The 26,274-nt window shown below is 40.7% G+C and overlaps 2 protein-coding genes across 2 annotated transcripts; one reads left to right on the top strand and one right to left on the bottom strand.

Annotated features, from left to right (window-relative positions):
• Nucleotides 1-1,099: 1,099 nt before the first annotated feature.
• psmb2 (proteasome 20S subunit beta 2) lies at nt 1,100-14,042 on the bottom strand. Its single transcript, XM_029443265.1, has 6 exons — nt 13,904-14,042; nt 12,979-13,101; nt 12,755-12,825; nt 3,306-3,468; nt 2,749-2,798; nt 1,100-1,320 (listed from the first exon to the last, which is right to left on the bottom strand). The coding sequence occupies exons 1-6, from the start codon at nt 13,992-13,994 to the stop codon at nt 1,219-1,221; spliced, it is 600 nt and encodes a 199-aa protein (XP_029299125.1). The 5' UTR covers nt 13,995-14,042; the 3' UTR covers nt 1,100-1,218.
• Nucleotides 14,043-14,130: 88 nt separating this feature from the next.
• Nucleotides 14,131-15,774, top strand: cdca5 (cell division cycle associated 5). The gene has a single exon (XM_029443264.1). The coding sequence runs from the start codon at nt 14,274-14,276 to the stop codon at nt 15,021-15,023; it is 750 nt and encodes a 249-aa protein (XP_029299124.1). The 5' UTR covers nt 14,131-14,273; the 3' UTR covers nt 15,024-15,774.
• The last annotated feature ends 10,500 nt before the right edge of the window (nt 15,775-26,274 follow it).

Here is a 26,274-nt window from a genome sequence, read left to right as displayed (position 1 = left end):
TTGTAATCACATGAGTGGAACTGTAGTACCAGAGCAGGTTATCATTGTAAATATGTCACATTTATGGTACTTTGTCATATTCATCAGAAGATACAAACTGAGCCATTTCCATGAAAACTGACTGAGCAAACTGCCTCTGCTGAAGAAGAGTGCAAGATGTGATTGAAATCCCTAGAAGAAAAGCTGGTAAGCAGAGTTTGAGTCAGGATTATTTACAGCAGTAGGACTTCTGCTCGTTGGCCGTCACAGAGTTCAGTGTTAAGTGAATGGATCTGATCTTCATGGCACAAGATTATTTTGGTTCATATTTCAACTTTCAAAACTGTGTTGTGTATTGGTTGTTATTGAATTAAACAGAGGGTGCAAAACACATACAGTATTGAAACGTACCTGAAGCTAACCTGGATTTGTTTTTAACAAACCCTGCTCAGGCCTTTCAGACTGAATCACTATCAGAACACCTGTACGTGACCCGATTCATTAGTTCTGCAGCTGATGCCAACTTTGTTTGTTTTTTTATGTTTATTTGCCAACAGAGCGGTGTTGATACAGCTCTATGGTAATTTCTTTCAGGACATATTTTGAGAGGTTTTAATTGACGACATGGATTTGATTGACTTCAGGGTTCCTGGTTATAAATGTGAGAAAACAACGACCTTGTTTTGAACATCCAGCAGCGAGCATCTAGTCACTTCATACTAAATTACATTTGTAAATCACAGCGCTTGTAAACTGTATTTGTAAATTAAATTTCCCCTCAAAAGGGATTAATAAAGTATGCCTTCTTCTTCTGCTTCTTATTGCTTGAAAACTAATATACAATACATATGAGCTCTAAAACACCATTTGAACTAAACATCTTTACTTCTACAATAAATACTACCCATGTTTCTGTGTAGTTTGATCATTTAGGGAATAAGATTCCATCAGAACATTACTTTTCCTGTTTTTAAGTAACACCGAATGTGCATGCGTGTTTTATTACACGTGTACAAGCATGAGCAAAAGTGCAAAAGTACACAGCCAGAAGGCTGTTCTCTTTCTATGTGCAGATGAGTAGACTAGAGAGCAATGAGAAAGCACCACAGGGACAAAGAGCTTGTATCTGAACTGTGTGTCACTTTTTATTGGAACAGAAAGAGCATGGAGGTCAACGGTACAAAAAAAAAAAAAGGAGCGAAACGAGGGCGTGAGAGTTGATAGTTAAGCAGTGAGCGGTCACTTGGCGCCGGCGGAGAGCTTCTCCAGGTCATGGATGCCCTCCTTGTCAATCAAACGGACAGTGAAGGAGGGAAGGTTCAGGATGAAGCGCTTCTTCAGCTGGAGGGGGGAGAACGAGACGAGAAATATTAAGGCATGAATAAGCAAGAATCAAGTAAAGCAGAAACAGAAAATAAAGGAGAAGCAGATTGATAAACTGAGTGGGGTACTGACAATTAAAGTTACTTTGTGAAGCAATGTACATGTATTAAGCGCTTTGTAACTTCTGTAAAAACTGAGACCTTCAACGACTGTTGCCTACAACAGCCTGTGGACGGATTTCTATGTCATTTCTGTGATTTCTAAAAAGGACTCGGAGGGTTTTGCAGAGAAAATCTAAAAGGATGAGCGCTGCTGAGTGCCTTGCCTCTCCTCAGCTCCCCTACAGCACCAACAGTGTGTAGCTAACGTAGCAAAATACGGTCTTTCTTTAGTGGATGAAGTCAGCTAATTCATCCAGACTCCCGCGGCTGGATTGACTAGCTTATTGTTGCAAAGTCCTTTATCAGTTAATATTACGAAACAACCAGTTCCAGATCGATGATCGTGTATAACAAACAATTGTTTTGGACTAGTCAAGAGCGATACAAAGTAGGGGCGGCCAACTGTAACCTAAGCTAAGCGAAGTTAAGGTAAATAGACTGCATTTATATTGCGCCTTTCCAATCTTTGTGATCAGCACAGTCACAGTCAGTGGCTACCATACAAGGTGAACATCAGCTCGCTAGTGCACGCACGGAGTAATTTGGGGTTCAGTATCTTGTACAAGGACACTTTGACATGCTGTCTGCAGGGGCTGGGATCGAACCACTGACCCTCCAACCTCTGGACGACCACGCTACCTCCTGAGCCGCAGCCGCTGAAAATTGGCAGTGCGGCATGAATCTGGTGTTGGTGGCGTTGTAACGTCAGCTGATAAAGTAATTTGCAAATGGCAAGCTAGTGCTAAAGGAGAGCGACCTCGAACGAGCTGCACGACTGCAGTTCACTTAACGGCCACCGTTGACACCAGTCACTCGCCTGACTCCCGACACACAGATATGCTTCCTTTTACAAAATGTATCAATCCCCCCACACAGAGTCTATTTATCCCCTCTGGCGTGCTTAGTTAAGTGTAATCTTCACAAACAGCTGTTTAAAAATCCCACCAAGCCCCCGCCGTTAATATCTTGCAAACTTATTAACAATATCTAAAATGATTGATCAAGGCTCGCAGTGTGGCTACGAGCTCGACGGTTTCATTTCAGGAACAAAGGTCGGATCGAAGGTCAGTGCAGATTGAATGGACGTCTCACTTTTGGATTCCCATAAATTAGAGGAAATCTATGCGAGTGAATTTTCTAACTTCCCTCCGAGTACACGGAGGACACTTTTGCAGAGCTAAGTTTGTATCCGAGAGGCTGAGCAACACAATAGACGATTCAATAGGACGCTTATAATTCTTATTCATATTTAAATAATATCTGGCGTAAAACTTCTTGAACTCACTTCCTCAATGCACTTCTTCAACAGTTCCACCGCCTCATCTCGGGTCAGATCTAGAACAGAAAAAAAAATTAAGAAAATGAGAATGCTGAAATGGGAGGGGAATGACGGAGACATAAATTTGATTAAAAATGAAGAGGAAAAGCGGCTTTCATTTTTTAACTGAGAAATTAAGTGGATGTTGCAGTGTAGTATTTGGGAGAACGGGGGGGGGGGGGGGGGGGGAGCATGATGCCATTTTCTGGAAGAATAACAAGTTAATTGCTAAAAACATTTGATGCTCGTTTGTCAGATTTATCAGGGATATTTTCACCACAAATAGTTGTCTTGTTTTTACACTTATCATTTGCCATTAGGTAGAATAGTTTCATTAACAGGAGCCCTCACAGTGACACGAGTCTGTACCGGGACCAGAGTGTGAATCAACTCCATAACCTCCGCAACCAACGCTCTACTGCATCATATTCTTTATTTCTCTCTCATGTGTTTCCAGTCAGTCAGTCTCACAGGAATAATAAACAGAAATCAAACACATGGACGAGGCATTTCTCTGCACTGACCTGGTCTGTAGTGCTGGTCAAGGATGGAGAGAGTGAGGAAGGCTCCGTAGCCGTGGGCAGCGAAGGGGGCCTTGGCCAGGGAAGACAGGTAGTCCATGTAGTAGAGACCGGGGCCGTCTGTGTCATCGTAGCCCGCCAGCAACAGGTTCACATGATATGGAGTCTGGAGACAGAGGAGGGAGATTTAATATTCAGATCTACGAGAAGGGATTTAGGGATGTCGGAATAACACTCAACATAACACCATCGAAATTAGGCATAAATACGAGAGTGCAGTTATTGTTTATACATATACAATAATATAGATTTTCATTAGGTCTCACAAATATGAGGTACTATCGTAGAGCTCTGGGTGCTACTGACAGCTATTTATTCCTTTATTTCTGGTTCAACAACGTCAGGAGAATCAAAACGCTGATCGGCTTTCATGAGCCAATGGCCGGCTTATACCCACGGTCTACATCCGGCCAGTCAGACTAGGTGTGAACACTCCCTTAAACTACTCCAGAACCACAGAAGACATACTACATACAGTAAAACTGTTGTCACGGGTTTCCTTTGTGAAATGAACATCATGTGTAAGCATCACAGAAAGCATAACAGCTGGCAACTGCCTGGATTTGCAAACACGAGTATATGCGATGTGTATTTTACCATCATGTTGCACAATATTGCATTTAAACGGTTACTTCTCTCCAATTAGAGGTGCCAACATGACCCTCAGTATACGTATGGCTACACTGGCTGTCGGTTCACGAGATAAAGACATCTTACCACTTGAAAAGTACAACTTCTTGACATTAACGCAGCATAAACATCAGTGAGAAGAGCACAGGGAGGGGTAGCTGGAGAGGGTGCAGGGAGAGGAAAGGTGAAAGGGGACACAGGGCAAAGGAGGTGAGTGTGTGTGTGTTTGAGGAGGGGGAATCGGGGTCTCACTGGTAGTGTGACATCTGCTGGGAGTCAGCACCCCTGTTGCTCCTCCATGGCGCCCTTCCTCCCGCCCTCCCTCTTCATCCCTTCTTTACCTCCCTCCCTCCTCCCCTCTCCACCGCCTTCACCCTGTGCCCTGGAGTAGCGCCAGGGCTCATTAAAAACTTCTAAAGTCGTTTCTCTTGCCCCTTCCTCCCCCCCCCCCCTTTTCTTTTTAAATTACATATTTTACGCTTCCAGCCTCTTCTCCTTTCTCTTCCTCCAAAACACAAATGTTCCCTTCACTGTTGCAAGCTACTGTTCCTCCTTTAAAAAAATCCCTTTAAAAACTAGTCAATTTTGGGGGGATTTCAAAACAACTTATGGCCTAAATTCTCGACTGAGTTAGAAGCACTGCAGTGTTTTGGGTTAAAATGCAACAAGATAAAATATAATACTGTATTTTATGTTGTGCAGGGAGGCAAATGTGATTCATGTGACGCCAGGCGAGTTGTGATCTGTACACCTGCTCTCTCATTTCAATTTATCTCTGAGCCAAGCTGCTTATTTCTGCGACTTGTGTGTTAGCGCCATGTTTGCCACAAGGGCAATGATGATGATCGTTATGCTCCCTGTGGAGTAGGCTTTAGTCTGTGTGTTAACGATGGTTTTGAACGCACACATGTGAGAAAGAAGAGGGTGTTTGTGAACGAGCGTGAATCTCAGGTTGAATATCTTAGTGTGTGTGTGTTTACATGTGTGTGCGCTTCAACTCCTCCGTGAGCCTGCGAAGGCCCCAGTGGCGTCACCCCCACCCACAAGACACCTGTCTCGCTGGTTACAATGTAACAATAATATGAACTTGGCATCAAAATAACCTTCGCTTCCCATGTCACCTAGGAGGTAACCAGGCACCTTGTTAACCCAGCCACCTGAACTCACACCCACGTTCACATGCAAACAATACACATCGTATGTTTTATCCCCCCCCCACTGCAACGCTTGCTCTCAGCCAAACAAGGCCAGCCTTGTGCCACGAAACAAAAGCTTCAACTGTGCACCGCTTCCGCCGCCTTCAGAAGACACAAACCCGCTCCACATGGTGTTTTTGGGGAGAATAGTTTGACATCCTGGGAAACACTTTTGTTTAGTATTCTTGCCAAGAGTTAGAGGAGAAGATTGATACCACTCATGCGTGTACAGCAAAAATGCAGCTGGAGCGAGCAGCCGCTTAGCTTAGCTTAGCACAAAGACTGGAAACTCGGGGGGAAATGCTAGCCTGGTTTACAGAACTGTAGCCGAGAGATAATCCAGAACAGAAACTACCGTAAACAACGTGTAGCTTTTAATATTTGTTTTCTTGTATAGATTCAACAAACAAGATATAAAACGTGTCAATTAAGCCGACAACTAACAATTATTTTCATCATCAGAAAACTAAAAACAATGCCGGTTATATTTTCCTACACCCCAAAAAGTATTCAATTTATTAGCATTTTGAGAAACAAGAAAGTCTCCCATTTAAGAAGCTATAACCAACTGACTTGAGGATTAATCATCAAAACATTAGCAGATATATTTCCTGTCAATGGATTAAATCGCTGCAGCTTTGTTGTTAATTGGAGAGCTTTAGAGGTGCTGGTAGACAGTTAGTTGCTACCACTGGACAGAGCCGGGCTAGCTGTTTCCCCCTCCGTTTCCAGCCTTTGTGCTAAGCTAACTAACGTGCCTCTGGCAGTAGCTTCATGTTTAGTGTACAGACAAGAGAGGTATCGATCCTCTCATCCAACTCTCGACCAGAAATTGAAAAGGCGCCTAACAAATGTCACTATTCCTTTAAGACATTGGCAGCGTAGGATTCAAAACAGCTTTAGTTGTGACACAAATTAAGGTCAGGCCGCTAAAAATCATCACAAACTCCTCCCCAAACGCTCCTGCTTCCACGTTCCAGCACTCCCTCCCCTCCTTTCCTTCCTCCCACCTCCTCCCTCTCTCCCCCTATTTTTGCACCCTGCCCCGGGGCATGTTCTCTTTATTGGCATTTCTCCTCAATCTGCTGTATTAATTGTTCATCTGTGCAGGAGCAGGGGAGTCGTGTGCAATATGGCTCCAGTAATTATTTGTACCCATTGTGTGCCCGCCCCTGCTACAAAATATTTTACAAACCCATATGGGGCCAGCTGTAGATCACCACCGCACAGAGGCTAACTGTTGCTGCGGCATGATGGGAAAAACCTTAAAACGGCTCAAACTTTACAGATTTACATCTTTTTTGCTTCTTCAGCCTACTGCAGAGCAAATATCCACATACATACATACACACACACACACACACACACACACACACACACTGATGACCGTAAGGCTTTTAGGCTTCTAAATATTCTCCCAAAGAAAATCAAATATATTTATAAACAGTCTGCCTCCCCTTGCTGTATCTATTTAACCTCATCATGTCTCAGACACCTACCTACACTTGTCAATTCAATATCAATTTAGTCTGTTAATCTTCAATACGCAATTTTTTGCAAATATTACAGCACATCAGACAGGAAGCTAAAGCAAATAGAGGCAGAGCAGATGCTGAGTTTCTATGCCCCTAAAACTTTGCAGTTGTTGTTTTGCTCTGTGGTGAATTTCATGTGTATCATTACCGATATGCATGCAGCAGAGTCGAGGCCTCAGGTGATTATGCTTACCGCTGGGTTTTTTTTTTTTCTTCTTCCCTTCTTTGTCTCCTCTCTAAAGCTTGAGTGAATGCAGTACTCCAGAGGTTAGCAAAGTTGTTTTTCTGGACGGCAGGCTGGTAGGCACACAGTCGTATGTGAACAGGGTTTCGCTTACTCTGCGTCGACATGCTCTGCTGACTTTAGCTAACTACACCTCCCGGAGGTCTGCAGCCACTGGGGTATGACATCTTTCAGACTAAAGGACTCATCTGTAATTTATCCTGCAGGAATAAGGCCATCAGAATTAACAATATACCACTGATTCATTTATCAGCGAGTGGTTTTTAACCTAAGGGTCTGGATGTGCCAGTGGGATCACATGATTTTCTTTTGGGGGAGGGGGGGGGTTCAGAAGATGATTTAAGGACAGAAAAAAGAAAAATGTGATATACAGACGCAGATCATTATCTCTCCTTTCTGTCTGGGCTCAACTTGAATCTGCAATGATTTAATCAGATTAATTAAAATAAATTCCAACATATGCAGCCACGTCCCTAGACAAGAACTGAGCGTAGTCTTGGACTACAGGCGTTTTTCATCTACATTAAATTTGGTTTTAGTCAACAAATGGGCTTAATCTATGCTGTTCTTGTTGTTGAAAATGTTTTCATTTGCCGCAAATTCACTGTTTCCAGATTCTCAAATGTGAGGATTTGATGCTGTTAATTGAATTTCTTTGTGTTTGAGGGTCAAACAAAATAAGAACTCTAAAGAAGTTAAGTTACTTTGTGTTTGGAGAAATCTGCACATTTGAAAAATATTTTCTGGCACTTTGTAGACCAAACGTTTAATCTTTTAAAGTCGCTTGAACGATGACAACAAACCTTTCACTAACATTGTGATAAAGCAATTTTACTAAATTGTTTAAGTAACACACTTCTTCAAAGAGGATCATTTTTGGCTCAAATAAGACCCCAAAACAGGTCAAAATGGATCTCCTGCATGTTTGTTAAAGAACTGTTACTTCTAGTTGATATTAAACGATTTTTACATTCAAATGGACAACACACATTACGTATTCTACATACTCAAGATGTTCTGGGGGGAAAAAACACCATAAAAAAAACCTGTTTATACAACATAATTTGCAAATGTCCATGTACTCTGGAGGTTGATGAATGTGAGAAGAGCATAGCTGGAGGAAGGTGTGGGATGCAGCAGAGAAACTGCTATTGCTTCAGTTTCTGAGCACTCCTGAGAACGCAGCATTAGTAAATCCTGCACTCATAAAAACCAAATTCATAACCGTGAGGCACAAAAATAACGATACACTCGCAGCTTATGGCAAGACATGAATATAAATGTTATCCTCCACAACATGAACAACCTTGACAGAATAAAAACGATCCTGATCCTATAGGTCCCTGCTGCATATTGTATGTGTGTGTATGTTGACTCCTACTCGTTCTCACACTCCAGTCTGTGTAGTGTCGTCTACTGGGCCTGGTTGTTTCCCCCTGGGACCCCCACACCTCCTCCTCCTCCTGCTCCAGCTCTAACCCTATCCCCCGTTCGATGTGTCCCACATTCCCTTCTCTGCCACACTAATTGTTTTTTGTAATTATTTTCACCCGTCTGCTATTGTGACAGGCAGCGGCTGCACTACTCTTAACAAATTAGTGCAAGAGATACGACGCATGGATACGAGAAGCAGAGCTGACTTGAGCGAGGGGCGTAACATCTTAATCCACATACACTAACATGAGTCATGTACTACAAGGTAAAACACATGTACAATATGTACAGCTGACTCAATTAGTTCATTCATTGATTAGTCAATATGCAGAAAAATAACCAGCAACTATTGTGATTATGGATTTAAAGTAATAACCTCGGAGATTTTCATTTGAATAAATGTCGGTCACCATCTATCCCCGAATGATGGCATCTTTGGCCCACGGATGAAAACCCTCGTGTTTACAGTTTTACTAACTGGGTGTCGGTGGCCACATTCCCGGATATATTTATTTATTTAAATCACAATTGACGACACTTTGGATCTCTAGGAAGAGAGATGTAAGAACACAACACAAGAGATCGAAGCGGCGATCTTTGAGATTGTAACTTTAAGTCATGAAGCAAAAGAAAAACCCCCTCTGTTGTTCGAGCTTCTCAAATGTGAGGATTTGATGAGTTTCCAGTCCTGTGTGACAAATGTAATATCTTTGTTTTTTGCCGTTTTGATATGGCGACACTTGGTACACTGTAATTACTTTAAGTTCTTTAACACTGATGCATTGAGCAGTTGGACATATTTTCCAGTTAAAAAGGTTTGTTTTCCACGGTATTGCATTTCGTTCAGATTGTAAAGCCCTTTGAGCTACTTTACTGAGTTTATGTTATATAAAAATAAGTTGATTTGACTTTGTTAAAAGAAAAAGTAAAACATTGGTCCCTAAACTAGATTACCAAAAAGAGACAATGATTAGTACATAATAAATATGTTCAATACTAGTCTGTAGTCTCTCGGGTGTGTAACTTAAAAGGATCAATGTGTAATTCCGAGCCACCTGCTCCGAAGAAATAGGGGGCAGTATTTCACCTCTGAACTGGGTCCATACGATCTGTAATGTCCATATTTTAATAGTAGTTTGTCATATTTATTGGATTCTTTATATTGTGCATTGCATTTACGCCTGTGTAATGCCCGTCAGTCAGTCGGTGGAAGAATACCAAGAACCACTACCGTCTTATAATCTTCACGTGGGGCTCATCCATCCGTGTTTACTGGGCACTAATGTGAACCGGGGGCCGTAGTCCGCGTAACGTTATGTTAGATTGTTTATTGCTTTTAGAAAAAAAGTGGCAGAAACTAGAAAACGACCCGCATATTCGTCTTGTCTTCCCGGTGGCGGCGCAGCCAGGAGAGCAGCCCCCCGGGGAGGAGAGAGGTCGGCTGAGCCGGCGCTCTGCAGCGATCGAAGAGACTTGAGCTCAGACAGAACAAGCCCCAGCCCTGCAGTCACAGCGGGCTGCTGGACCTGTGTAACGGCAGCAACAGGGAGTCTGCAGTTCCCCGGTGCTGTGACTGAACTCCAGCTAACTGCTAACTAAAGCTACGCTGATTACCGGAGCTGCCGACAGCTAGACGCTCAGAGAAACAGCCTCCTAGCAGCTGTGAGGACGAGGGGAGGTGTCGGGTGGTTTTCTTGTTTCTGCCACTTTGAATGTAATCCAATAAACAAACTATAAAACAGAACATGGCTGTACTATTCACAAGCGAGTCAGACAGCTGTACTTCTTCTCCCTCTGTACTGAGGTACAGACTGGAGCTACACTGACTCACTATCACCTCTAGAGGAACAAGTGGTATTACAGTCTGGACGGAGCGCAGCTGGTCAGTTAGCGTGCTAACTTCAGTAGATATCTCAATACAAAGACATCTTTGACATAACGTCAACACTGTTACCTCTTCACATTCTGTTGATAATGTCAGTTTATATTTTAAGTTTAAATTCTGGCATCTTACACACTGAACCTTTAAACTCCACTGACCTTTACAACTTCACATTAAGTGAAAAGTAAGTACAGTCTTCTTATAACTGATAAAATACCTTGTTTATGTCTCAATGTTTATCTTAGCACATATACATATATATATATATATATACATATATATATATATATATATACATATACATATATATACATATATATATATATATATATATATATATATATATATATATATATATATATATATATATATATATATATATATATATATATATATATATATATATATATATATATATATATATATATATATATATATATATATATATACACACACACACACATACAAAAATATAATATGCACATAAATCTAGTTCTTGCCCGTGTCCCTTCCACTGTACTGCCTGATATAAAAGTGTATTTTGCTTCTGCATGGCTCTCAGGTCTCTGCAAGGCCTTAAGGACACACATCATTTCAAAAAGCACTGCACTTTCCAAGACGTGTTCAGCATAAATAAACAAGCCAACTCAAAAATATGTAGATGGATAAATTAGCTGGTTAACTTGCCCTGGTTGAAAATCCAAGCTGAGGTAAGTAATGAGTAATTCTGCACCTTTTTTGAAGTTAGATTTTGGTATTGACGTGTTTAAGGTCAAAACAATGGTATTTGTTTTTTTATTAATATACCCTGAGCAACTGGTGGAGGCAGTGCTGCGGGCTCAGGTGTTGTCAGGAAGTCTCAAAGGGAGAAACCTCCGTCACCACTCACAACAAGCTGACAAATGTACCTGGCTCTGTCAAATTACATCTAGTGGCTCAGCTTAGATGTCTCAAGCTGATAAGGACACAAACAGAGGTCTAATTACAAGGGAGACCTAATTCCCAGCAGAACATCTCTAATACTACATCACAGCAGTGTCGCGTCAAAGAGATAAGCGTGGCCTCTATTGTGTTTGCGTCTTAAATTTGTTTTAGCCAACAAAAAAATAATTATAATTTCAAGGAGAAATTAAAACACATTTTTGATACGGATGAGTAGACCTGCCACATATGTTACCCTCCCTGCCAATTGAACTGAGTATTACTTTAACTTATGGGAATTAATTTGTGATTCTATCATTAGTTCCCTGCAGCTAAATGAGATTGCAAATGCTAACAGAGGAATGTAATTAAGTTAAAATAGAAATTAAAATATTTATAGGCATGTTCACTCATTACTGCACGGTGAATACGCTTAATTCACTGGTACAGAGGATTAATTAGCTACTGTTTTGTTAAGTGAGGAAATATACAAAGATACAGGTGTTGAACGTCTTTGCAAAAGTTTAAACACACAGGTAAAGCAAAAAAAAGTGGGAATTCTGAGCAACTGGTTACTTATTCTCTTAAAAACGTGAGTTGAGATTATCGTGTTGAATAAGTAAATATGTGCATTTCAACTGAACGTACATCAAAGAGATTATAGTCTCAATCAAAAACTCAATGTTATAATGGTGTTGGCCATCTGCTGTGAGGACCCAACAAAACTTTACTTAACTCAAAAAAAGAAATCCTCTCTTGATGCTATAGTGTGCGGCTACGAAGCTAAACAGAAAATGTGCCCCTCAAATCAAACAATTACTTTGGTTATGATTATAGTCATATCTCTCATCAAACTGTTCACTAAAAACATCTTCCCAGGGCATGAGAAAATAGTTCTTACAAGATAAAGTTTACTACACTGGTTTTATGGGAAGCTGATGTCTGTTTAACGGGCTGAGAGTAAAAAAAGAGCGTTGCATTTAGAAAAAACCAGTGATGACTGGAACAAATTATTTCAAACTATTTTCAAATCAACACACAAATAAAAAAGTGGACGAATTTCTAATAAACGTGTCAAGTAATACAAGCCAAAAAAAAACCCCACAGAACTTTCTTCTCCTTGTTATGTGGTCTTTTTATGCTTTGGCTATGCAAGTTTGATTTTTTTAAAAACCACCAAGTCAAAATGGATCATTTGTGCAGGTTGTGACCCTCACAAACCAAGACAGCTAAATCGCTACAGTTTGCGTGAACATGAAAAAGTAACTGGATAATATTTTCTGGAGAGTTTTAGGTGTGCTATCATAGGACATGATCTGAATTTGTCAACTCATAATTTGAAAAGAAATTCCCCACTCAGTTAATGGAGACACTCCAGGATATTTCTCTTGATAAAACTACAAAAGACAGCTCCAAGCTCATATGGTTTAGCAGACAACTTAATGTTAATAAGAACAACAAACATGTGTTTGTTATTATCTTGTGGTTATCTTTTATAGACTGTGTTGTAAAAGGATTAGTATTGCGTGAGTATCATGATAGTTAGTTACCCTGCTCCGAAGGTAGTCTGCAAGATTCTTTCGTGTGAAGTTTGCCGCTGCAGATGGACTGAGTTCATAACCTAAAACGAGAATGAAAAAAAAGGAAAAGAAAGTCAGACACATGTTTAGGTGCTCTCTATTTACATTCCAATATGGCATCATTGTCAATGACTAGACACTTTGGAAAAGGAGGGAGAGTTTTACAACCCAACCATCATCTTAGAGGTCCTTACCGTTCCTCATTTTGTACAGCTGAACATTCTTCTGGATGTACTCTGCAAACTGGGCCGTGTCTCCAGCTTCTCCAACACACAGCAGCAAGATCTTCTCACTTAGTTTAAACATCTTGTCTTGGTCTGAAAAACAATAAACATATTTTCTTTATCATCCTTCATAAAGTATCCAAGTGAAGTGGTCATGTACTGTGGTGTGTTATGATTTCTACAGTAATACTACACGCTACATGTGTTTGTCAACAACTTTAGAGTCAAAACGGCTCCTCCAAAAGAAAATCTGCTCTAAGATTGGAGGTCAACCGCCTGAGAAGATCTGAATCAGCCTACCATAATCAGGCTGGCCAACTACCATGTCCTGAACAGTGAATACAAATAGTTCCCATCAAAACAATTATTTGTTGATGTTGCAAATCTAGATCTATATGACTGCCAGAGTGAGCAAAGTTAAATCAGAAATCTCTTTCACTTTCACTGTCAGAAGCCTGCTTGGGCAACTCATGCTAACCGTGCTAACTTTATTTTGATTTCTTTTTTAAAAGCATAAGACATTGATTTAACTCAATACAGGGCATGTCCATGAATATACAAACTGCTCTCGGTTACATTTATGGAAAAAAAAAGTATCCAAACTTCAAAACAGAATAAGAAAGATATATCCGCGACTTTAACTTAACGTGGCTACGGTTCTCTTTGCTAGCTCAAATTACATTCAGATGATGTGGCTATAATTGTGTTAATAGTGGAAATTACACATTACACAGCAATATAACGTTATCATATATTCAAAAGGCTTTGAACAGTACTTTTCAATAAAACAAACTGGTCTAAATGTGAACAAAAACTATGAAAACAGGTCTTGATAGCAGGTTTTAGCTAACTCAACCGGCTAAATGGCTAACGCTAAGCTAACGCGTTGTCATACCGTGTTTCATCTGAAGGATGCTGCTGGCTGCAACATTATCGGAGGCGACAAGGACGAAATCAGGTCCCTGTATCCCGACTAAATACTCCATTCTGTATACCAGGTATGAGCAGAACTATTTCTTTATATTATGGAAATAGCAGACGACTCTTTTGTAGCCTCGGCTGTTCAGATTACACAGCAAAAGTTTGAGATAGGTGGCGCAGACTGGTGTCGTCACCGGAAAACGCAATTTCGTCCTTTCAACGCGACTCGGGCGGGCAATTTGAGCAACTGCTGTTGTTTGTGTCACCCGTGTGGCGATACTACTCTACCGATTGTCAAGTAAATCCAAAGATAATCGGTTATCTCACAAGGAAAACCGGTCAGTATGAACGAAGGTACTCCTAAAAACGTAATGGCGGAATCTAATAATCTTAACGGGTCGCAGAGAAGACGGTCACCGCGCTTGAGTTCTCCTCCAGCTAACGTTAAAGTTAACACTGACAACAAAATGGCGATTGCTGTTAAACGCTCCATTACTGTGAGGAAAATAGCACCCAGAAAAACAGTTGCACCGTCGGAGCATAACAAGGAGAACACGCCGAGCCAGCCGAAGATATCGACCCCGGGTCCTGTCCCTGGTCGTGGGGGCTCTTCCTCGGTCAAGAAGAAGCAGAAGGCCACTATTCTCTCACCGATCCTCGCCTCCTCACCGCCGGCCCCTTCTCGCCCCCAGCAGCCGGCAGCGGCTCCAGAGGAAGCGGTGTGGTCGCAAAAAGTGCGCCGGTCCTACAGTAGACTCAGCGACAAGTCCTTCAACAGCCCCGACTCCAGGGAGAACCTTTTCGGCTTTGATAAGATGAACACCCCCGAGGTGATGCGGAGAGTCGTGCAATCCAAGAAAGGTCTGGAGGCATCCTTGTCTGGTCTGAACTCATTCACGTCTTTGCTTGAGGCAGGTGGCTGTGGTTTAGCTTCACCCGAGAAAGACTTAAACATCCCCGGAGTAGCAATGGTGAAGGAGAAGAAAAGGAGGAGGAAGGTCCAGCAGATAGGCTCCACAGAGCTGGAAGCACTGGCTGCCCAGATGAACGCAGAGTTTGACGAGGCAGAGGAGTTTGAGTTGTTGGTGGAGTGAAGGACTGAAGGAATCTGATAGCATGTCATTTTTCGTCTCGGACATGCTGGAAAACACTGACTCTGAGAGGACAACACTGATCTTCATACTCAAAAACATTCACGTTGTTGTATATTTCCAGCTCTATAATGTACATTTGGATTCTTTGGAGTTTCGTATGTTTGGTTGTTCATTGAAATGCTATTAATGTGTTTTTAGGACATTGTTGTGTGGCCCAATGATCAGTAGTTAGACAAGTAAAACCTAAAACATGTTCTTTGTGTTGGTTATTATGGAAACGCTATACAGATTTTGTTTACTGTGATCTGTGAACAAAACTGCATTTTTATAAGTTTGGTTTAAAATGGGCTTTAACTATAAATAACTGTTCAGTCCCAAAATGGTTGATTGTGCACAAGATATATAGAAGGAGCATATTTGACAGTTTAATATAGATTGTAATTGCATGTGAAAGCTGAAGTTTTGTAAACTTTGAAACATTATTTTTAGGAATGGTAGGATCCGAGAACCATACAAAGGGACAATTGTCTAGCAGGGGAAACATTTAATAGACTTAATTGGCATTTTTGTATTTCTCATTAATATCTTAATCACTGAAAAATAACAGAAATGTGTTCAGAAGTAGTCATGGCACCCATCAATGATCTTGTTGTTAATGCTATACTACATCTGTCCTTTCATAAATATAAAAGAACATCTATTTTTGCTTGCATGTAAATAAACATTCATACAATATGATCTCCAGAATTGACTGAAGACTTAGAGGTTCATTCAGCCACAATGCAAAACAGCTCATTTTAAGATTTTATCAATGTTTTCAATAATAGCTTTACGTCAAATTTAATAAAACCAGAAACTAAACTGAAAGAAAAAAAATGAAATGGGCTCAGTAAGATTCTTGTGTTTGTTGTACTTTCCAATCTTAAACCATGACACACCAGTTTAGAGACAATGCCATTAACACGCATCTGCTTACAAAATCAACCAATAATATTCTGAGCTAAAAGTGTGTTGGACGTGTGATTTTGGGGGGGATGACGGCACTTGCTGCTGCTGTTAACCTGAGCAGGGCCCTAACAAGCATGCTGACTAACAACACATTCCTATACGCAGCGTTGGTCTCCAGTGATTATAACGAGGCAGGCTGAATGAGCGAGTGGGCGATCAGTCTGGATTTAATGAGAATGTTGGACAGGTAAAATATTTTCCTCGAGAGTCTCATAAAGGTGTAAGTGGATGTGTTGCATAATTTGCTCTAACAAGGGGGACTGATCAACCGCCATGTCTGCCTCTGACTGCAGCCTCTCTTAGATACACTGCGTGGATTCAAACAGGGCAGTTCTCTGGGAGTTTACTGATTCATCAAGCAAATACAGTCATCACACGTTTTCCTGACAATTTCAGCACTACAGAACAAAACATTATGATCTCTATGTCAGTAGAGTTTTTTTGACATAGTGTAGTCTAAATGGTAATCTCAAACATTTTCTATTATCAAGGGATATGATAGGGCTGGGTATTAAATAGCACTGCTATTTTTGGTTTTATCGAAGTACCAAAGGCTCAGATTTGTACTGTAAATTATAATGTTGCGACTATTTAGTCCGTAAATAACCCCGGAAATGTTCTTGTTTGGATTCAATTGTTAAATTTAAAAATTAGTTTTGTAGAAAAACATGTTGATGTTCCACATAGTAAGCCTTAAACAAAGTATTTTCTTGTTTATCTGTAATAGTAAAAACATTGAGCCCTAGTAGAAACACAATTACTCTTCCATTTATTATCAATAGATGAGAATTAAGGATTTTTATTATTTTCATCAAATCTGTCCTGTTGCAAGATTTTACTTCCCAGATGCTTTTAAATGAAGTTATTAGTTCAATCTTTGCTGTTTTTATGGTGCCCAATTAAAAAACAGACAACTGCCACAGTACATACACAATAAATAAACCCCGAAGATCTTTATTTAAATTTAAAGAAGTGATCCACAGAGGATGCTGACAAGTATATCTTCACCTGTTATACCAACCTTGAAAAAACCCCATCTCTGAATAAACTATGAAGTTGGTTGTTTACACCTGCTGAGAGCACGTACACATGCTGATAGTATTTGCGAGTGTGTGTGAGAGAAGGAGAGACATAGAAGAATAATGAGTGTGTAGGAGCGAGTGAGTAAATCAACAATTTGCTCACGCATTTTAGGGTGTGCAAAGCCGGCTCTGTTTTCTTCCTCAGGTGCCATTTCATGTTCATACCCTTCATTTGGCATTTCAGCTCCCTGGGAGAAGAGACATTTCTCAACTTTTGTTTTTTTTGCAGAGCACAAGACAGGGTGGCTTGCCTTTTTGTATATTTTTAACAAGGTATAAATGTCTGCTTGTCACTATAACTGAAAGCTACAAACAGAGTGAAGTAAGGGGAGTGTTTTTGAGCTGCCACTGCCAGAAAACATTTATTGATTTACAATGCTGCTTCAGCTTGTGCTTCAGCTTGTGCTGGCTTTTGAGTCTGTTCATGCAGACTTTTGGGAGGTTAGATATTTTACACTCATATTCATGTGTTTTTTTTTTTTACCCTCTCTCCTCTTGCTCCCCCCCCTACATTTCACTCACGGCAGTTGTCGCTGGTTCAGCTTGACTGCTTCGTTAGGGCTCATCATTTGCATTCAGATTAATTATCTAATTACCGACAAATGTCCGGCGGCCACCCCACACTCCGGCTCGTCAGCTCTCAGCCTGTAATTATTTTAATCATTTACTTTCATCTGGAGCGTTCTTGCCATTCTCCTGTGTTTAGAGGCCATTCTTAATTACCCTGCCAAGACACTCTTTTCATGAGAGGGAGGGGAGGGGAGGGGGGAGAGCAGTTGGTTTGAGGGAGAAGGGAGCAATTGGGTGAGGGAACGTGTGTGTGTGTGTGTGTGTGTTTGTGTTTGTGTGTGTGTGTGTGTGCGTGTGCGCGCACGCGTGTGTGTGTGTGTGTGTGTGTGAGGGAGACCAATGGGGACATGATCCAGAGGCTTTCACAGCACAGAGGAAGCTCCCTGCTCTGCTGGATGCACTTTCCTCCCTCTTCTTTTTTTCTCTCTCTCTCTCTTTCTCACTCTCTGCATACTCACCCCAGCCCCCTCGCCCCCCCCCCCCCCAACCAACTTCCTCATCTCTCCTCTCACCCCCTCCTCCACGCAAACCCCCCCACCCCCACCCCGTTATACTTCCTCCCTTTTTTCCCTTTATCGCAAGCACACACAGGAATCGCCCGTGGGCTTCAGTGCTCTGACTGCTAATACACTGACACACACACACACACACACACACACACACACACACACACACACACACACACACACACACACACACACACAGAAACAGGCAGACAAGAGAGAGTCATGTGCCCTGTTTGTGGCACTCATCAGGATGCACACATCTTTCCACTATCTGCCTGGAAAATCTATACTCCTCTCAGCTCGTCTGTCTGTTACTCCGTCTCCCACCATCCCTCCATCCGTCAGACCTGCATGGCTGCGCACTGCTAACATGTCTATCTGCTGCCTGTCTGTCTCTCTCATCTCTATTTTCCCCTTTCTTCTTATCCCGGTATTTGGACAGGCCTCGCGTCAGGCCTGCTGCTCCCTGTCCTCAATGAGGGACAACGGGTCATCTCTTTCTCCCCCCCCCCCCTCACTGCGCGACCGCTCCATAATGATGCTCTCACTCACCCCTTAAGCCACTCACCCTCCTCTCTCTCCCTGACTGCTCTTGTTAAGAAAAGCGAGAGTGAGAGAGAAAGAGAGAGAGATACAAGCTCTGTAATTGGGCTCTTGAATATTTAAGTCACTGGGGATGAAAGTTTAATGAAAAGATGATTATCTACCAGTTTATCACACCACTGTTTCATATTTCATTTTCATATCCTCATTCCGAGCTGCATTGTCCGTTTTGGCAGCTGTGGATACCGAGTCTGTGAATACTGAGCAAAAAGGAGCCGAATATGTGAAGAGGAGAAATGTATAGGTCATGGTACATAGGAGACACTTTAGGGAGAAGTAGATGGGACATCTTGTCAACATTTAGATCCAAGAATGGCTTTGTTTCTCACTTTTTACAGGATTTCATCACCTTGACCATCGGTTATTTCTGCTAAAAGCAATGTAGCTCATTTACTTCATCCAATCATACGAGTTCTGATCCAGTGCATGTTGGAAAATACTAAAGTAAAAGATGCACAGAAAGCAAATCTTATGTCTATGATGCAGATGGAAACGTTTAAACAAGACGATGAGACATTTTGTCAAAAGGTTTGTTCATATTAATCATTAGTTTTCTCTCCACTAAGAGAAATGTGGTTCACAGACATTGTCCCGTGTATCGTCGTCACGAGGCTGTGCTTGTTGCTGGGTGAGTTGTCCATTTTGGCAGCTGTGGTATGAGTTATGATCCAGTTAATGTGGGAAGATTCTGAGCAAGAAGAGAAATGTTAAGACCATGATACAGAGGGGACACTTTAGGCCAAAAGGTGTCTTTAATTTCTCACCTTTTTTTGTTTTTTAGGGTGATTTGGTCCCATGAATTATGATTCCTTTCTTCTAAGAGCAATGTTTCTGCAATACAATGTCCCATAAATTGTCCGTACAGTAGCTGTATTGTACATTTTGGCATTTATAATCCAGTGCTTGTTATTAAAAACTAAGCCAACATGTGCAAAGATGTGTAGAAGAGAAATGTGAAGGCCACAATAAAGAGGAGGAGACGCATTAAGTAGATGAGAAAACTACATTTTGTCGACCGAGTGTCTTTCATTTCCCACTTTGCTATTTGTTTATGTTGATTTGCTCACATTAACCATACATTTTCTGTAAAGAGTAATATCACTCACACATATTTTTGCATAAATTGATGTCATGATAATAGATATTGATAGATACTTTTTCAAAGCTGCATTGTCCATTTTTGGAAAGTCCAGTGTGTGTTGGAAAAGTCTGAAAAAGAGGAACATATGTCAAGAAGTTGGCTGTTGAAGCAGCTACACAGCAGACACTTAATTCAAGGCTATATAAACTGAACAGCAGCCGCTGTGGCCATAAACGGCAATAAAGAAAGAAAATATACATAGTGCATGTAGTTTAACAGTAAGGTGGTGTGGAGCCAGCAAATTGACTCAGTAATCTACATGAAGTCTAACATTAGCTAACATTAGCTTCTATAATCTACTGGTCATACCAGACTACATAGGCTGTAGCAGTAAAACCTTTAAATGTAGCCTATTGGGATCAAGCAAGGCTGCGTTTGAGATGGTTATTTAATTAGAGTAGCAGATCACAAGTGTCTATGTTTAGGTTGATTCGGTCACACTGTCTGACCAACACTTGTTTCTTCTAAGAGCACACACAGTATGCATGTTGTCTCATGAACAGGGTAGTAATCCTTTTTAGAAATACTAAGGTTACAAGTTCCGATATCAACCAAAAAATATATATTTTTGTATTTTCACTTCATTATTCAGTTATCTGTTTGTGTACATTTTATTTTTAAACTGCCAGGGATCAAATTTGAATACATTTATATATAGATAAAATATGGAGTCTAAAGATTCCACAATCATTTTATAAAATACTCACAATTTGTATAACCAAGTAACTTGTTAAATATTTACATTTTTGTGGAATAAATCAGATCTTTTGTTGCCTTCTTTGAATACAAAAACAAACAGAAGCTCTCGGTTTAGACATTAATTAAGAGATACATTCGGTGGCACTACTTTGGCTTAAAGTATCAGATGGTAACTTAACTCTCTGATTTCATGCCATTCTGTCACCTCCACAAACACCCTAAAGACCGTTCAATAAAAAAGCACAAGGACACTCTTTCCTTTATTTAATCATGCGGGATAAACAGACGGCTGTTTGTTATTCATTCTCATTATTCATAATGGTGGCGACATTAATCCCCTTTTTGCGAGAAGATGGTGTGAAAAAGCAGCGTTGTGCCGCACTCTTGCCAAACCCCAGTGGAATTACAGGGACTGCAGAGTTTTGAGGGGGATTATGTGGCGGACCCACACATAGCCTTGGGCCACAGTTTGGAAAGGGGACACAGTTTGGACGACAGAGATTAGAGACCAAGGTATGGTGCAAAGAGGCCATTTCCAGGCAAAGACACAGCCTACGTGGGTCAACACGGGGGACGACTATCTTCTCTGATAAATTAATTCTGGTAATAAAACACAGATTTTATTTTGAATGCATGAAAATTAAGATAAGAGGTGATGCTTTTATAAGAGGCCAACATGACAAAAGAGAATACAATTTGCATTCTTTGTGTTATTTGATTAATTTTTTGGCAAAGTTGCAGGGATAAATTCATGAGCTGCATTATTAAACAGCTTCTGCTTCATCTACAGACCACCATATGTTGATGTGTGCGCTTCAAAAACCTGAAATCCAATAACCTGTATGAAAGAAGCCTCTAGGGACTCAAGTGAGACGGAGTTAAAGAGTGTGTTAACCCTGCCTTATGAGTTACTTGGCACTCACTTAGTCCCATAAAACTCGCTCAAAAAATGTGGGATCTGTATCATTCTGGCTGCTTATCAGTTTAATCCACGATTTCACGGCGCTGAGGCGGGGACGACCCGCGCCGCTTGTCGCTTTTGTGGACAGGGTGTCACCGTTTAGCCCTCTCCGTGGCTTGAAAGAGGGAGGGAAACCTGGGGAGACCGTGCTCCATCTCTGGGTTGGGGTGAGGAGGAGGAGGGGTGAGACAAAAAGAAAAAGAGCAAGTTAAATGGAAGTGACAATCTGCAAACATTCCTGCCGGCAGCTGCGTGAGCATTCTCCATAGTTCACCACCCTCTGCATGGTCATCGGGGGCCCCCGCGACCCCCCGTGCCTGGCACACGCACCTGCCGCTCCCAGCCGCGCTTTCACCGACAGCCAGATAATCTATGGGCGGGTCCGGGCCGGGGCTCCTCTCAATGTGCTCTTGAGAAAACCCCTTATGCGTGAAAAAGCCCCCTTTCTCTCTCTTTTGTCCAACACAGTTTTATGGGACAACATTGGGCATTATGAGGTTTGGGGGATTTTTCACGGGACTCTATAGAAGGGTATAATCCTTTCAGGCACGGGACGAATAAAAAAGTTTTAACCTGCTGTTTTCATATTTATTAGCTGGTTAAAGCAGACGAGGCAGCTGAACCATCAGCACACACACACACACACACACACACACACCCCTCCTCCTCTCTCTCTCACACACACACACACACACACACACACACACACACACACACACACACACACACACACACACACACACACACACTAGCTTCAAGTCCTGGAATCAAACATTGACTAGATGCTGCGTCCTGAGAGGGGCCCACATAATGGACCTGATTGCTTTTACTGAATTAGTGAAGAGAGTCAAGTGTGTGACTGACACCAGGGTCATGAAGGCCTTATATGCTGTGTGCTTCTCTGTTTCAGTCAACAGGTTGTTACAACACATTATTAAGTGTTTTGGTTAATAAAGTTTCACATTTTGAAGCAGGATTTGACCTGTTTTTGTCTTCTTTGTCAATTAAAGTGTTGACAATGACAAATGTTTGACAATTTAGGGTCAAATTAAGCCAATTTAAACCACAAAGGATGACAATTTGATTTTCTAAATTTGTTGTTGATGCGACTGTTAATTAAATAAATTCAATAATTGGGCTCTGCAGGAATTAGCTAAATTAAGCAATAATGACAATTAGTAGTTTAATACAATGAGACATGTAATTAAACATTACATTTCCCTCCTGTGTAATTCATATGGGAACTTCCTCCTTTCTCTTTGAATTATACCTAACACATTTTAGTTTTTTTATTTGAGATAGAAATCTCTTTTTTTCAGGAGAGTTTTAACCAAAATACTAGCCTATATATTATAATACTAGTTATTGTATTAAAGCAAACCAACACAGTAACAACAGGAATAAAGAAAAGAGCAATTCCTGCACCAAGACTTTCAAGCATTAAAATGCCAATGACTTTTAGTTCAAAATAATTTATTATAATTAGTGCAATAATAAAGAAAAGAGCAAAACAACTTTAAGCAAATAATTCTAATATATCAATATCTATCTATCTATCTATCTATCTATCTATCTATCTATCTATCTATCTATCTATCTATCTATCTATCTATCTATCTATCTATCTATCTATCTATCTATCTATCTATCTATCTATCTATATCTGTATATATATATATCTATATAACTATCTATATAGATAGATATATCTCCCTCTATGTGTTGTGTTGTTTCTCTTCTGACGACAGGTCTTTCTATCCAGTTCATCATACACAGGCCCCGGGCCGCAGCCTCCCCCTCCACCCCTCCTCACTCCCTTCATCCCTCCCTACTCCTCTTCCTCCCTCTCTCCTCCCCACCCCACCACCCCCTTTCTGTCAAAGCTGATTGTTTCCACGCCAGCAGAGTGCTGCGGGCGAACACACTGTCACACTACATCAGGCAGAGGCAAGGAGGGGAGAGAGAGAGCATGATAGGGTATATATGTATATCTGTGTTCAAAAAGCTCCACAACAGCTAAAGCCGAGGCTTTCAGCAGGGGTTCCCAAACTTTTTCATGTCAAGGGCATCCAAATACAAGATCACAGACAGACCTCCGATTGTGTCCTGAGGAATCTTAATCTGAGAGGACTTTTAGCGGGACAGAGAGATAAAACTGTCCACCGGTAAATCTGACAGCAGGAAGAATTAAAGCCATTAAATCACGGGCTGCTTTCATTACAGGGCAGAGATGAGGTGAATTCAGGCAAAGGACATTAAACAGTGTGTTCTGATAATAAAGGGAGAGATGAAAAAAAGTGATGTAGAGAAGCATTTTTGAACATTAACTCAGTATCAATGTGTTATTTTGACCCAGTTATACAGCTATTTTTATATAAGAATAATATGTTGTTGTTGGACAAGCTCAAGTTTGACCTTAAAACTGTTACAAATGTATCGTTAGTTGTACAAGGATGTGAAAATGACATTTGAAACTACAAAGGATACACATATAATTAGCAATCAGTAACAAATACAGTGACGTGTAAGTTTAAAATAGGATAGTTTAGGTGAATAACACGCTTTAATGAAGACCTGGAACAATCTGATACAGAATATATAACTTATACTGTCGGATGGTGAGAAATAAAAAGACCTTAAAGATACTTAAGGGGAATTAAAAGAGAGTAAAGTGGTTCATAAGAGGTCACAGATATTTAGATAACTTTTTAATGTAGAGCCACATTTGACAACAAACTTTCCCAAATTTGTGTTAACCATAAGTAATATATAATTCAACAAGGATAATTGATTTCCTACAGGATGTTTTGAAGTGTTCTTTCTTTTTCCCCCCTTTAAAGCAACTTTAGACTGAAAACAAATCAGTATCTGAGGAAACTTACTCAATACATTGACACAATTTCTTGCAGGATGTATAAATCTGTGATTGCAATGAAGACCAAGTTATCTCTTTCTTTCTTACATTATATCAGTATTTACCAACCATGGCTTTGACTTGTGGCCCCTTAAAACAAAGCAATGTCTTCTTGCAACCCCATCTCATTTCATATTAGGTCTACAGGTTGCGACCAGTTCAATAAAACAAAAGTACGTTTTTTCTTGTTTTATCAGAACATTTATTTACAAAAAATAAAGCAAAATATTAGAAGAACGTCTGCAAACAAACCTAAATTGTGTGCAATAAAAAAATATTCTTTTCTACTTTCCTATCCTGGTAATCATCCCATGACCCCTCCCATGTCCTGATCCCAGGTCAGTAACTACTGCATTATATCATTCAACATGTAGTGACAAACAATCTATTGCATCCCAGTGGGAACCCTTCCATGGATCCCAGGTGGTCCCCTTGTTAGGAACACCACTGCTGGATGATCCATCCACGTGCACAGTGCTGCCCCCTGGTGTCTAAACACAGGAACACCAGCAGGTGACAGTCTGATGCGAGAGTCTGTGATGGAGTGTCTCCCCCCAGTGGACACTGTGCACTGCTGTTATCCTCACAAAGAAGCTGTGTGTGTCCTCTGGGTCACAGATGAAGTGTGGAAAAAACTGAATTTCTCATGGCTGATTTTCTTTATTTTATGTTCTCAGCAGGGAACGTTTAGATGTTGTTTTGTTGTTGACAGCATGTGCAGCAGCACGTGTGTAAACGGTGTCAGGCAATCTGAAGTCAACCCAGGCAGGTAAAATAATCTTAAAATACTCCACTAAAGACTTGTTCATTAGCCTTATACTGTGATGTGTAAGAAGTAGAAACATAAAAGAATGGTTTTCATGTGTTCACAGTGGAAATAAGCAAAAAGGCTTTTAATGTGAGAATTATTGTAACTACTGCAGAATTATTGTGTATTTTTAATAATCACATAGCCATTAATCATAGACATAGGCCTATATATAAATTAGACTACTTATTTCTGTACACGTTGGTATAAAAAAAGATCTATAATGGCAGATGTATTATCAGTCAGGTTATATGCATTTGAGGAGGTCAGGTAAACGTTTCTGAGAAGGATATGTCTGATAATATTGCTGAAAAATATAAGAATCTCATATGATTTCTTTTGTGGTACTTGATATTAGAACATCTAAATACAATCTTTATAAATATAAGTTATTTTGCCTTGGAGGGAAAACACGTTTTTAATCCTTTTTAGACATTGAAACGTATGAATGTTGTGCTGTCACTGTTGTGAAGACGGTATTAAAAAACAGAATAAAATACAGATCCTCCTCCTGCCCCTCCACGTCGTCATGGGGGAGCCACAGGGCTTAGCTGTGTGCACCTCTCCGCTCTACAGGAAGTTCTGCGTTGGAAAAAAAACATACCTGTAATTAAGATCTGTTGTTTTCCTTTCCTTTTTTTTTTTTACTGATGGAAAGCAGAGAAAGACAGAGGCGTTGCCACGTGCGCAGGATACGCATTGCAGCGCGCTCGCAGCAGGAACCCGACGGTTTCGAGGAATGTGTTCCGGGTGAGGAAAGTATAAATCTTACACAGTTTATATTCTGTTTAAAATGTCACATGGATACAAATATTATAAAGCCGTCTTTCTCTTGCAAATGGCAATACCCCTTTCTAATAAGGCACTCCTTATAAATTGTAACTAATGGCTTTATTGTTGATTAATAGGCTAAATAATGCTTTACAGATCCGCTTTACGCCAATAATCAGAACGCACAT

Source organism: Cottoperca gobio, chromosome 11 (assembly GCF_900634415.1).
Source record: "Cottoperca gobio chromosome 11, fCotGob3.1, whole genome shotgun sequence".
In the NCBI taxonomy this organism is placed as follows: domain Eukaryota; kingdom Metazoa; phylum Chordata; class Actinopteri; order Perciformes; family Bovichtidae; genus Cottoperca; species Cottoperca gobio.
The sequence above is the reverse complement of the archived record's forward strand: the minus strand, read 5'-3'. Positions and strand labels throughout refer to the sequence as shown.